Genomic DNA, 14831 nt, shown 5'->3' with positions numbered 1-14831 from the left:
GGCTTGCCAAGGGCAAGGGGTTTCCAGTCGTATTCACAACCCTTGCAGTCTTGATGGCAAAGCTCAAGTAGAGTTGTTGGGACATCTTAAGCTCAAATGAGGACTAGGAAGATGGCTCAGTGGCAAAGTGGTGTACAAGCATAAGGACCCCAGTTTAGGTCTTCAACACACATATTTAAAAGCCAAATGTGGCTTTGCATGCATGTAACCCCACTGTTGGGAAGGCTGAGCTAAGAGGATCCCTGGGGTCACTGGCCAGCCAGTCTAGCTGAACAGGAAAGGCCAAAGATCAGTGAGGGACGCTGTTTCAAAGATAAGATGGAAAGCAAATGAGGAGGACACCTGAAGTGGCGCATGGTCTCTACACAAATGAACGTGTGTGCTCATGTGTGCACATGCATGCATGCGCGCACACACACACATGCTATATGCGCATACAGAGATGACAAGATACCTACTACAACATCAGTTTGAAGCTAAAAGTACTGCACTAGTACATTCTGCTCTTAACCATGACATGACTTGCAGATTTCTCTCATACACTAGGTCAAATATTCTGCTTTGTCATAGGATCATCACAGGCTATAAGAGGTTGGTTGCTGGCTGGCTGCTAAGGACAATAGCTTCAAGTTAATTGGAGTCAGCCAAGGGTTTGCTTATCAATATGTGTCACAAAACATGAGCATGCCTTGCCTTTCTTGTCTGGGCTGTGGTTCCTTGGCTAAGAGTTGCACCCAGGCATGGTGCTTTAGCAAACAGGAATCTCGGAGTATGCACGGTGAGTCACCCAGATTGCTGTGCTTCTCTCCAGGGAGTTCTCTGCATCCGCTCATTTCCCTCTTCTTCAACGCTGCCTCTTTGCTTTGCTAAAGCTTAGACGTCTTTATCTCATGATTCCTCGTGTCATTCTTTAAAGGGAGTGCAAGAATGCCTCTGGACACAGGCTTTAACTAGCCCCATTCGTTTTCTTGCCAACAGATTGATCATACAGATTTTCTTTCATGCCACGGACCCATGGAAACATATTATATGACTGGAAGAGATGGTGCCCTTCATTCACGCCTTGGAAAAGAAAGCTAAAAGCTGAATTTTTTTTTTCCAACGCCCAAGTAAGGAGGAGGCTAAACAGCTAATTTTCTTCATTCTTTAAAAAACACTAACAAATACCTGATAGTGTACGTGGACCACTCCAGTATTTATTAGCCTGCACAAACATAGAAATTTGTATGGCTTCTTTAGATGTCTTTTCCTTCAAGAAGTTCTAGTATTTAAGCACTAGCTACCTGAGTAGCAACAGCGCCCTGAATCTAAAATGTTCAACCTTGTTTGAGCTGGATACCAGACTCTAGGCAGCTGAGAGGATAATATGGCCCATGTCCCCCTTACTAAGAGAGGATGAGCTATATCACATCTGTGGAGCATCTGTTCTTTACTTCAAGACCCCTTGCCCTACTGCTAAGAAGACATGGTCCTCCTAGCCTCAAACCTCCTCTGGCCATTCTATTTACAGGGCTGGTATTTCATCATGATCTAGGATCTCTGTTAGAAATGAATAGTTATCAAAAAGACATGAACTTGGACTATAAAATCTAGACTAGGTGCTGAGGAGATGGATTAGTTAGTAAAGTGCTTACCCAGCAGGCACAAGGACCGGAATGAGATCCTGAGAACCCACACAGGAAAGCTGGGCATGGTGGTACGTGCTTGGAATCCCAGCCCTGCTGAGTCAGAGACAGGCAGATGTCTGTGACTGACAGGCCGGTCAGTCATGCCTACTTAGAGATCTGCAGGCCAGTAAGAAACCCCATATCAAATGAAAACCAAAACCAAAATAATAGATAGTGCTTGAAGACTGACACATAAAGTTGACCTCTAACCCTCGTATGCATTGCACTTACATGCACATACACATACATGTGTTTCTGTATGCACATGCACTTATAAACAAGTATATGCACACACAAGAAAGAGAAAAACAAGATCAGGCATCTTCAGAGTGGTTCTAGTCTTTGATAGAGTTGAATATATCATTATAGTTTTCCTTAGTTATGATAAAAGATAAAGTAGATATAAATATTGTAACTGTAATTCTTACTTGATACCTGTTTTGTTATATGTAATTTTGCTATGCTAAAGTCAAAACCTTCCTTTTTATTTAAAAAGAAAATGGGAAATTGTGTGGGAGGTCCTTCTGTGTATGCGTTGTTTTTATTGGTTAATGAATAAAGATGCTGCTTTTGGCCAGTGGCTTGACAGCGTATAGCCAGGCTGAAAGAGATATAGAGAAAGAAAGTGTGCAGAATCAAGGAGAAGCCATGTAGCCCCACAGGAGACAGATGATGGATGATGTATAGAACTTTATCCGGTAAGCCACAGCCATGTGGCAATACACGGATTAATAGAAATGAGTTAACTAAAAACATAAAAGCTAGCTAGCAATACGCTTAAGTGATTGGCCAAGAAGTGATTTAAATAATAAAAAAAAGAGATTGGGAAAGAGAGAGAGAGAGATGCAGAGATAGCAAGAGACAGAGAGAGCATATGGGGCTCCACACACACACTGTAGCAAGTGTGCAACACACAGAGAGGGGGGGGGCAGGAGGAGACTTGTTTGGCTTCCTATTGCAGTGAGGAGACACCATGACCACAGCAGCTCTTATAAAGGAGAACATTTAATTGGTACTAGCTTACAGCCTCAGAGGTTCAGCCCTTTATCATTATGGACATGGAGGTGTGCAGGCAGACAAGGCTGTGTACAGGAAGACATGGCTCTAGAGAAAGAGCTGGGAACTCTGCATCTTGAACCACAGGCAGCAGAAGCAACTGTGTCACTAGGTGTGGTTTAAGCATATAAGACCTCAAAGTCTGCCCCCATAGTAACACACTACCTCCGGCAAGGCCACACCTACTCCAAGGCCATACCTCTTGATAGTGACACTCCCTATGGGCCAAGCATTAAGACATATGAGTCTATAGGGACCGTACCTAATCAAACCACCACCTTCCATAGGGTTGTTAGTCATAACATAATGCAAAATTCATCTAGTGCAACTTCAAAAGTCCCTGCAGTTTCTCAGTCTCAACAATGTTTAAAGGTTCAAAGTTCAAAGTCTCTTCTGAGATTCCTGCAATCTCTTAATCCCCTATAAAATGAAAATCAAAAAGCAGATCACATACTTCCAACATATATTAGCATACGATATAGATACCCATTCCAAAATGGAGGAAAGAGATCATACTAAAGAAATACTGGACCAAAGCAAGACTGAAAACCAGCTGGGCAAACTCCAAACTCTACCTATATCAAAGCACTGTTTGGATCTCCAACTCCTTTCAGCTTTGTTGACTGCAACACACTTCTTTCCCTTGGGCTTTCCACTCCCTGTTAGCAGCTCTCCTTAGCAGGTATCCTATGGCTCTGGCATCTCCAACATCTTGGGGCTCCAAGGCAATCCAGGCTTCATCTCCACAACTTAGCACAATGGCCTCTGTAGGCTTCCATGCTGGGACACCCTTGCTACACACACCTGTCCTCAGTGGCTTTCTTTAGTCTCAGAGGGAGATCCCCTAATTCCTTTCTTCTATCCTTGACTTTACAGTCAGAACCATGTTGCAGGAGTTGCCAAGTTCTGCTGCTTGCTGGGGTTGGAACATGACATCTTCACCAGCTTTCTCTTTTCCATAGTTTCCTTTACTGCCTAAGTTTGGCTACCTGCAATCTTCTCTATAGTCCAGGCTGACACAAAGTTCAGAGATCCCCCAGCCAGCCTTCTAAGTACTGGAATAGAAGGCCGACACCATGCTGAAACCTAAGCTGTTCTTTAATTCCTTTTCACAGGTTGGAAGCTTAGCTGAGGGGATCTTTCCCTGAGGTCACCACTCCATTTATTCTATTTCTTAACCTGTCTATTTCCTCAAACACAGGATTTCACTTCATTCCACTTCCTGGCGCCCCTTTCTCTTCAATCTGTACATTTGATATTTTTCCTTGCTCAGCTTGTTTCTTCATTATAAATCTTCATAAGGGTCAGCACTAGTAACCACACAACAGAGTCCATGCCAGGCTATGTTGAAATTTCCTCTGCCATTGCAATTAATCAAAAACTCTTCACTTTAGCATCAGGCAGACTTTTTGGACAAGGGCAAAAACAGCCACATACCTCACCAAAATATCGCAAGAATGATCTCTAGGCAATCTACCAAAAATTCTTTGAAATCTCCTGAGCCAGGTTCCCACAGTTCAAATCACTCTCTGTACCACTGTCTTCCAGACTCCTACTGTTAATCCCTGCTGAAAGCATTCCACCGACTTCTAATCCAAACTCCCAAAGTCCACATTCCTCCAAAGAGAAGCATGGTCAAGCCATGGTGCGAACTTCTGTCTTAGTGAGGGTTTCTATTGTTGTGAAGAGACACCATGATCACAGCATCTCTTGTAAAGGAAAACATCTAACTGGAACTGGCTGACAGTTTCAGAGATTTAGTCCATTATTATCATGACATACATGGTGCTGGAGAAGGAGCTGAAAGTTCTATAGCTTGATCTGACAGCAGAAGCAACTGTGTCACCAGGAGTGGCTTAAGTATAGGTAAGACCTCAAAGTCCACCTCCACAGTGACACCCTTCCTCCAGTGAGGTCACACCTACTCCAACAAGGTCACACCTCATAATAGTGCTGTTCCTCATGGGCCACACGTTCACACACATGAGCCTGTGGGGGCCATATCACACATGCCATATATAAAAAGTTAAATATAGGAAATTCCAGAGATTTTAATATTGGAGAAAAAATTGTCTTAAACTGCTACCTGGTATTCAATGGAGAACAATCCTGAAATCATATGTTTAAGGAAATTTCCATCAAAATCATAATTATTTTCTTTTCTGATTAAAGGCAGCATCACAATTATTAAGGAGAAAAAGAGCCAGTACCTGCTGCAACCACCCTTTGCCAGTTGTCTCAGGTTTTACTTTACGCTCTTCTATTGGGAAGCACTGTTCCTGTGAGCCACTTAAAACTCAGTGGTCGCATATGCTCGAGGCTCAGTTCCCAAAGATGGTCCTCAAAGAGCACTTCACTCCAAGTGGGCTTGAAGCATGTAGAGAGTCGTGGCAGAGGCTAGGACTGCGCCGCTTACTGGAGCTCACAACCCTACTCCAAGGTCATCCATCCGCAACTCGTGCATCAGGGGCACACTGCTCCATCCCTGCCTGCCTGAGTCTGGACAGTGAAAAATGGGGTTTCCTAGGCATCTGGGCTTGAGAAAAGGATCGATCTAACAGATGGGAAAGCAGAGAAGTTTATTTTGAAGCTTCCCCTAGTTCTGTCTTCCTTTTCTCTGCATCCCTGCAGGCTCCAAGAGGCAAGGAGATGCCGTGGAATACACAGTTCTCTTCCTCCACCAGTGACTGTCTGGGTCTGGGCAAAGCCGATTCTTAACCACGGCTGGCAAAGCTGCCCCTCAGGACACCCCTGTGCACAATGGGATGAAACTTAAAAGCACTGGCCCTCTGGTTCACAATGGCAGGGACCTGAGAGTTCCCAGACAAACCTCCCTAGGAAAATGGACAGACAAGCTAGAGACAAATGTCGGGAAAATGATTGAAACAGGAAAAAAAAACCTAAACAACAGCCTGAATAAATGCTCACCAATGAAGCAATGGCTATGGTGATGTATCTAAGCTGTTCTGTGGGACAGAGACCCGCGGAATATAACCATGTAGACACCAGATGCTCTCCCACCACTAAACTCACAGGCTGGAGTTCTCATTCCAGTCCCTCTGGTTGTGGCTGTGTTTGAAGACGGAGATGTAAAAGGGGTCATTAAAGTCAAATGTGATTGATAGAGCTGGCTCTAAACCAACATTTCTGCTGTTCTCCTAAGAAGACATTAAGACACAAACACAGAGAAGGAAGATCTTCTGAGGACAAGGGCCAAAGCCAGTCATCTGCACGCCGGGAAGAGAGGCTTCAAAGATGACAACGGTCCTGACCCTTTGATCGTTGCTTTTCTGTCCCAGAACTGTGAGGAAAGACTTTCTTGATGTTTACAGAATCCAGACTGCCTTACTTATTAGTGCAACTGCAGTCAAAGAGTCCTCAATAAGAGATGTCAGAAAACACCGAGGTGTCAGCACAAGTGTGTATTGTTCACGAAGAAACAAGTAGAAGGGCCTCCCTTGTCTGGTCACAGTGGTCACACACGGAAAGAGATTGGAGTGGGGATTGAGATGGTGGCTAAAGGGGATTTTAGTCTTAGAAGCCACGGTTGAGAGTGTGCCAGGATCATTTGTATAGCAAATTTTAAAAGCCACCTTCAGGCTGGGGATGTAGGTTGATCTTAGACTGTGTGAACTAGCATGAACAAAGTCCAGATTCCATATCAGAAATATAGAACAAAAGTACAGTGGTCAAGAAAAGGGTAAAAGAAGGAGAGAGAGAGAGAGAGAGAAAGAAAAAGAAAACAGAAGAAGAGAAAACCCAAAAGCAACCTCCTTCCGGGCACTGTCCCGAGCACTCATGCAGCACATTTTGCCAGCGGAGTCCAGCTCTTACCGGGGATTTACTCCATGACCACGACCCTCTTTTCACTCACAAGCCTGCACAACATAGTGCCGTCCATCTTCGTGAGGCTTTGTTCTCTCCATCCCTCAGGCTTGGCACACCAGTTCCCCATTAACTCTGAGAGCAGCTCAAGTGCCAGTCATTTTATTACAGTGCTCTCAAGCCTTTCTAGGTGTATTTTCTAGGCACACCTTCATTAGCTTATTTGTATTGACGATCCTAATGTCTAATGGTGCTACGGCCAAGCAATGCTCCTTTGGTTTCAAAGAGATGAATGATAGTCACGTTCTCTACTGGGTCGTTTTGCCATCAGTGTATCCCAAAGGCCTCCCGTTCCATCCGAGTAGCTCAACAGTTGCCCACAATCTAAAACGCAGACTGTAATCAGGATATTAAGTTCTTCCCTCAAATTGTGGAAAGGAGGCAACCATATTTCTGGGTCATCTGAGACCCATTTGCTGTAAACTCTTACGAAAAGAATTTTATTCAATTCCGTGTCCGCAAAGTTTTCAGTGTCTTATGCGGCAGTAGGTCTAAGTCGACCCGCTCACGCCCTCTGGCAGGCCTTACCTTGTCATGGGCTTGGGTGGGCACTCCCTCTCCAGGTTGGAGCATGCGTGTTTCACATGCATGGCGTTGTAGGACGTGTGGGTGTAGTCATTTTCATCACTATAGTCAGGGCCAAGCAATGTCCGGGCCCAAGTCCCCATGTCATAAGGAGGAAGGGTCCCTCCAAATTCAGAGGGCAGAAATTCGGGGTGTATTAGCTGGTGAAGGCTGTTTAAATTGTTTCCATGTAGGAAAATCTGGAAAGGAAAAAAAAAAAAACAACATAGAAATTTAAAATATGACAAGTGTTTGGGCTAATACACAGTTCAGCAAAGAATATCTGTATGTGTCTCTGGTGACCATGGATTTCAAAGAGGCAATTGTTTTTTCCCACGGCTTAGTCATCATAAAAAGCTATTTTATCACTTAGAAAATCGGCTGAATTGATAGTTGTTTTAAAAAAATAAAGTTTAAGAATAGAGTGGACATTATTTGGCCACCCCCCAAATTTGCACACAGTCACCTCCTAGTTACTGCTGCTGAGAATGGGGAGGTCATACCAATCGCTCCAAACTACTCACGCTTTGAGTGCCCTCCTATCTGAGCGCTCTGGTCCCCAGAACCTCCCAGTCCCACCACCATCGTCTCAGGCCACAGCAATTGCAGCCTGGGTCTTTGCCCACTCTGCTTTTCCTCCCTAAATCAGTCCCAGCCCCTACCCATGCTGATTCTCCACGCCCTTCTCCCCACAAACTCTTCTGTAGCCGATGGCTTCTAGCTCTGCCCCATGTGTTCCATTGGGTCTTAGGGAGAAATAGATGCTATTTTACTCTGCTAACATAGCCTGGATTTCCCAAGATGGTGTGTGTGTACTAGAGAGAAGCCCAGTCAGTTGCTGTTTGGTGCAGAAGGGTGACCTGAGCATGTGCTGTGGGAAGTTCTTCGGGGCGGGTTTTCCCTTCTTGCCTGCATAGAGTACCGACACCCAAACGGGCTTGTGCTTTCTGAGCACACAAGTGTTGAGTGATCTAAGTAGGCCAAAATGAGGGAGGGGGCTTCGCATTTCAGGTATCTTTAGATAAGTTCACAAATGGCATGTAACACATAGATAATTGTCATGGACTACAATTCAGAAACTGATCTTGAAAGTTGATTTAAAGTACACCCGTGATGACGTTGGTTCCTAGAAACACTGCAGGCATGAACTAATCCAGTGCATAAGTTACGATTAACTGCGTGGAGTAAACACGTGGCACTCCAGTAGGACAGCATCAATTACATGCTTGGACATACATGCCACAGCCGACAGTGGTGACGTTGAAATGTGAGTTTGAAAATTCCCGCGTTTGCACTTCAGCAACAATCGCCCGTCACCCCATTCTCTTCATTCTACCCTGGCCTGTAAACAGCATCACATAAAGACAAAAGAGAAAAGCGTGGAGCTCTTCCGGGTGCTGCAGGGCCCGGGACCACAATGTACATTTTCTGACATGGCAGTTGGATATGACTGAACGTTAATAAAACAGGATTTGTTGGGAATAAATGAAAATATCGTGGCCCTTATGAAACTCTATAGTAGGTGCTGGAGTATTCGAAGTGTTCACATTCAGTGCTTATATCCACACGACCTCAGATCTTAAAGGACAGGGCCTGCTGCTGACATCAGCAGTGCTGGGATCGCTCTGCTGCAGCGTGGCTGAGAGGAACACGGAGGAAGGAGGCTGGACCCGCTTTCCAGGGTCAAGAGCTCCAGAAACCCCCTGCCCTGGTTCAGCAGACAGCGTCCATTCTGGGAGGAGCTCCCACGTTTCCCATGCTAGGTAGAAGATGCAAGCTCTCAAAGGCCTGAAGTTATGCTGCAGACAATGCCTGGCACGTTGTTCTTGATATTGTCCTGAGCAGACTGCAGAATGTCTCAGAGGGTTCTTGCTTCTTGATGCTGGTGATGTCTAGTTCTAAGTTCTGTCCTTGTTTGGAAACAGGGGCTTGTCCTTCTTCCATAGTCTACTGAAATATTCTCCAAAGACCAAGAAGCACCCAAGGCTTAGGAATTCAGACCTCTAGTGTTGTGTGTGTGTGTGTGTGTGTGTGTTCAGGCTACTTCGTATCATCAGCCACATTTGAGGTAATGGATATCTTATAATTGTGGTGATCATTCTACAGTGAATTTATATTATGTGTCTTAAGCACACAATGTTTACTTGTATGACTTAGTAAAACTAGTGGGGGGAGAGATAAAGCATGAAAAGGAAGAAAATTATCAAGTGTCTGGTATGTGAGTGGCATCTTGCTCTATGTTTTCATGTGCCGTCTCATTAAATTGCTCCAAAGAGTCTGGGGTGTAGGAGTTAGTCCCCCACATAACAAATGAGGACAGTGAGATTCAGAGGAGCTAACGGATGCTTGCTGCTCAGCCAAACAGAATGCAGAGATGAAACAGGCTGGCTTCTCAAATGTTGACTGAGGTCATTATTATTTCAAGTGTTCTTTTAAAGGTTATCACATCCAATGGGAAATGCTTTCAGCCTTACTTATGATGGATCTGGCTGTTACCATCCAAGAGCCAAGAGAGAAAAAAGTATAAAGACCCATTTTTCACAGTGACGATACAGGACAAAATATTAGTTACTGACATAGTCCATAAATAAGAAGTAGCCACTGGGTGAATGCCTATAATCCCAGAACTCTAGACATGGAGGCAAAAGGATTAAGAATTTGAGTCTGAGGGCTGGAGAGGTGGTTCAGCAGTTAAGAGCACCTGTTGCTGCTGCAGCAAAGCCTAGGTTCTGGTGCCAACAAACCACAAGGCAGGTCCCAGCTGTCTAACTCCAGTCCCGTGATGTCTGACGCCTTCTCTTAGCTTCCATGTTCATTGCATGCTTGTGGTACATACACACACATGCAGGCAAAGCACTCACTTACATAAAATTACAATAAGCCTGCAAAACTAATGTGAGGCTAGTCTGAGCTATGTCATCAGATCCCCCACAAACGAAAAACGTACCCCACAAATACAAGAATGAGAGAACTGAATAGGAGCAGGAAGTGGCTTTGTGCACTACTCCCACAAGCACTTGTAGTGAAATTGGCATCTGGTATTTGCATGCCTTCAAAGTGTCCTTTGGTTTGTCTGACACTCTGAAAATAACCCATTATGCCAAGTTTTTGATTAAATACAAGTCATTTGTAAACTCCTGCTAAGATGCAAATGTTCAAAAGTTACAAAACCATGGTAGGGCACCGACAATCCATTCAGAAGCTAAATGACTCTTCTCATTACCCGCTTTCTCGTCTTGTCCTTAAGGAATGGCTTGATGAGCGTGTACAGGGCATGGATGTACCAGGGCTGGTTGACAAAATGGACTCCTCCGAAGCGGGCAGGAAAGCTGTCCTGGGAAGGAGATACAGAGAGCGAGAGAGTACATCAGTTAGCGACACTCGCTTAGGGGACAGCCGTGTAGCAGTGCAGACAGCAGTCTGCTCATCTGGCAGAAGCTCTCACTTCCGGTAAAGAAAGGACTTGAATGCTCAACTCCTCTCCTGCCTGCCATCTGCCTTTCCCTGTTGTCCTCTTACATTCTTTACCCTCCTTTCAATCAACAGCCTAAAAGTAGTGCGTAGGTTAGGCTAGTCTTCCAAAGTAGCAATGTCTGAGTCATCTAAATAGCACAGAGTGTGTGGGACCCAGATCACTGGGATTCAGAAGTGTTCAAGGCATTGGGTTAGCACACTTCAGTTCCTGAAAGCCAGAGCACAGCTCACAGACGCTGTTCTCTTTCCCTTCTCTCTCTGTGAAGTTGTGCCATCTTGACAGTAGCCTAGAACCTGAACTTGTTGGGTGAGTTGAGCAGGTTGCATTAAGACCAGGCTGCAAAAGGACCCCAAAGGATCTTAGGAGCTGAGATTCTCTGAAATGACCCTCTGACAGCATGTACTGTTGGTCGCTTTCTGTACTTTCTGTCCACTTCATCCTGAAAGCATACAGCAAATCCTAGAAAAAAATTAATGCTGCTTAAGGGGTAGTTGACCACCCTAACTGAACAAGATCCCCTTCCTCTGCATTTCAGCACAGTTTGTAAAGATCAGGTCATAAGAGTGTTTTAATAATGGCTCTTAGCTTGGAGTCCAGGCCAGAATAAGGGCCCTTGCTTTGTAAGCTGGTAAACAGCTTAAACAGTTTCAGATCCACAGGAGGGGAAAGGCCAGGAAGTCCTGATGTGTGGTTTCAGCAGATCATTGCTAATGGAATTGAAAAAGAGGCAACACCTAAGTGCTATTTGTGTCACTAAGCTTGCTGTCATTCAGGTTCATCACAACAAATGGCTTGTGACAAGACAAGAAGAAGCAGGGTGGCTAGCAGTTCAGGCAATGAGAACTCTCTGTGGGTGTATGAAATGCCATGCCTGGTTCTCTTTTAGTATAGTCACAAACAAAGAGGGTTATTAACTTTTTCCAGAACTCTCTGTATCTACAGGCTCCCTGGGCATATGCCATGAGGAGACCTAGTTTCAATGAAAGTGTATAGAACTGAGCTTAAGGGCTGACATTTGAAAAATCTTAAAAATAACTTTTACTTCTAGCTAGACATTTTACAAACTAGGAAAGAATGAAATATTTTGAAGGCTAAACTAGACAATTTTAGTTCATTTATTCGTTCTATTTCTCTTCATTTTTAAAAGTCAACGGAGCCACCACCAAATATTGGGACTGAGGGATCATTTACACTAACTTCAGTATTTGCCGCTGTGTGTAATGCTCTCCAGACATGACATGGCTGCTGCCCTCTTGAACATTCCACCACCTGTGATTACCAAAGTAGACCTCACACACATTTTGGCCCATTACCATTCTGTCAAGGAGAGTGGGAGGGACTTGGAGACGGTGTACCCACAGGGAGGCCTGACTACCATCCAGTGCCCAGTAAGTCTCAGAAAGGGTAGTTCCCCTCTGTGTAGGAGCTGTATGTAGTTGCCTTTGCTCTTGTACATAGTTTCTCACCCTCACTTGTCCAGCTAGACTTGGGTAGAATTGTTTCACTGGTCTGGGAGACTTGATGTTTGTCTCCTGAGGAAGTTTATGAACAGTGGTGATCTTGCTCGAGCATCTATTTTCAGAAAAGCCAACGTTTTAAAGAAGGTGAGATTTTGCATGTGTGAGGAGGGGAGTTGGGGGTTTTGTTTGTCCTAAACATTGCACACAGGGCCTTGTCCATGCCAGGCAAGTGCTGTTTCATCAAGTTACATGCTTAACCCAATGTTGTCTTTTAAAGTCTAGTTCAAGATTGAACGATGTTTCTTGTTCCTTAAAAACAAGAGGCCATCCTACAAGGCTCCTTTTTAACAAGGGCTATGCCCCGGTTTCACTCTTTCTGGTCCTTCTGTTCTCTTATTCAGAAGTGTGACTTACATGATGAGTGTGAGCTCTGAGAGGCTCTAGAGGAAGAACAGGAATGAAGAGTTTATTCATAAAGCCCAGGCTTTGTTGCCTCCTCCCCCCCTTTTACTGGATCCAATAAGAACATGTATTTCTACTGGTAGTCTTTTGTTTTCTATATTTTTAGGTTAGTAAAGGGGAAGGAAATTCTGAGAAATACTCAAGAAGAGACAGTAGAAAAAAATCACAATGAGAATATTAACCTTTAAAATTACCTAGAGACACTTAGTTTTTAGGCTATGAAACCTCCGTCATCAACGACACCAAAAACTGTCCTCTGTTTACACAGGGAAGGTTGAAAGGAAACACTCCCTTGCAGAACTCTCTAGTTATGCTCAGGTTCATGAACCTTCCAGGGAGACATTGCGATTTCCATTGCCTTCACTCAAGTCAGCCCGTGAAAATGTGCAAACAAATCACACACACCTGAGCCTTGGAAACCTGGGTATGGGTTCTACTAGAAACCCGGTTATTTTTCTTCAGGTCCCTCCCATAAACTTCAAATGAGGGGTCTTCCTGTTTGATAAAAGCCATGTGCAAATGTTTGAGGCAAAGCCTGGCTGTGTATGAATTTGTGTGTGTGTGTGTGTGTGTGTGTGTGTGTGTTTGCAAGTGCATAAAGAGGGAAATACTGAAATTAGGAAACCTGTTGCTTTAGTTTGAATATGGAATGTCCCCTGTGGTCTCATGATTTGAGTCCCAGACTGTAGAGATGTATTGGGATGTCGTGGATGTGTTAGTCAAAGGGGTGGCTTTGAAGGCTCCATAGCAGCCCTAGTTCTGCTGTGGTCTATGCTTCCTGACCTGGCAGTCCTTGGCCACTCCAGCTGCTAAGCCTTGCTCACTACGATCAGCTGCTTTCTCTGAGACTCTTAGTAACAGGAGTTCTTCCTCCCACGAGGCCTTGGTGGGAGTTCTGTCATAGCACAGCAATGGCGAGAGAAATGACAGACAAATCAAGCTTCTCAGAGTTAGCCTCTGCCAGTGCAGCACCCTTGGCTGGCCACACAGCCAACTGCAGTTAAAGGGGAAGCTGCCATCACTCAGCTTTCAAAACTGGAAATGGACTCCAAATAGAACACAGAAGGATCTCAAAAAATTGGAAACAAAACCAAACAATTCTATATAACTCATAGATGGATCAAAGAATGTCTCGAGAAAAAAATTCAGAATATATGTAAGTGAATGAAGGTGAAAATAGAGCACATGGCAGCTAACCTACTGCCAGAGGGACATCCGCAATACTGAACGCATGTTCAGCCAATGAAGAAAAGCTGTAGATCAATACAGTGAGGCCTGCTTGAGTTTGGAGAAGAAAATGAACCACAGAAAGAAGAGAGGCAACAGTGAAAACAGCAGACGTCAATGGTCTTTGAAACGGAGAAACGGTCAAGAAAATCCATGAAACTAGGAGTTGGTGCTCTAGGAAGGTAAATGAAGTTTTCCAGGCTGTTTTTTTCAAGACTGATTAAAAGGGAGATCACAAAATACCAATGTCAACAATAAAACTGTGCCTGTCACTTTGTCAGTTTCAAAAGGACAGTTCGGGGGACAAAGTCACAGCTCTCCATGGGAGCTTGACAGCCTAAAGAACAGGAATCACTTGAATTTCAAACTTGCTCAGCTCATCAGGAAACAGGTGATTCTAATAGTCCTCTAATTACTAAGAAAATTAATAGCGTCATAAAAATAATTCTTCAGGCAGGCTTACACGATTTGATTAGGAAAATCCAATTTCATACAATCTCTTCCAAAAAATAAAAGGAACATGTTTCAATTCCCTCATGAAGCATATATCAAAACAAGAGTAATACTAACCAATCAAATTACAGGCTGTTCCTTATGAGTGCAGATGGGAAATCCCTCGCAACGCATTGGTAAATAGGACCTGGTGATTTATGGGTGGGATTATACACATTAGGACTAAGTAGGGCTGACTACAGGCCTACAAATCTGGTACACTTTCAGAATCAGTCCATGTAATCATATTAACATCATGTAGTTGTTATGTCTGGTGCTTTGACATATGGGAGCTTCCTGACTAGGGAGGGGCTGTCTCTGCTGAGTGAGGGAGCCAATGAGGAGCCTTGGTGCTCTCCTCTCCCAGCCAGATGAGGCACCCCATCTCACACTTCTAATGTCTTTCTCAGGCTCTGGAAAGCTGCCCTGTTGTTCCTTTGCGTTGGTACTCCTGGTTCAGAACCCAGACAATGTGGGAAGGCCCCACACCCAGGAGTCCTTGAGATTGTTCAAACAAACCAATGTTAGGCCAGCTTAGGCCTC

General features: G+C 44.4%; 1 protein-coding gene across 1 annotated transcript in view; it reads right to left on the bottom strand.

Moving 5' to 3' along the window:
- Clvs1 (clavesin 1) overlaps positions 1-14831 on the bottom strand; it is a 131993-nt gene that overhangs the window by 8187 nt on the left and 108975 nt on the right. The window contains exons 3-4 of the mRNA XM_038348263.1: positions 10396-10506; positions 7137-7372 (exon numbers count right to left, since the gene is read on the bottom strand). Of these exons, the coding sequence (XP_038204191.1) occupies positions 7137-7372; positions 10396-10506 (347 nt within the window). The remainder of the gene's footprint in view (positions 1-7136; positions 7373-10395; positions 10507-14831) is intronic.

Source organism: Arvicola amphibius, chromosome 11, assembly GCF_903992535.2.
Source record: "Arvicola amphibius chromosome 11, mArvAmp1.2, whole genome shotgun sequence".
In the NCBI taxonomy this organism is placed as follows: Eukaryota; Metazoa; Chordata; class Mammalia; order Rodentia; family Cricetidae; genus Arvicola; species Arvicola amphibius.
This window is presented reverse-complemented; position numbering and strand designations above follow the sequence as displayed.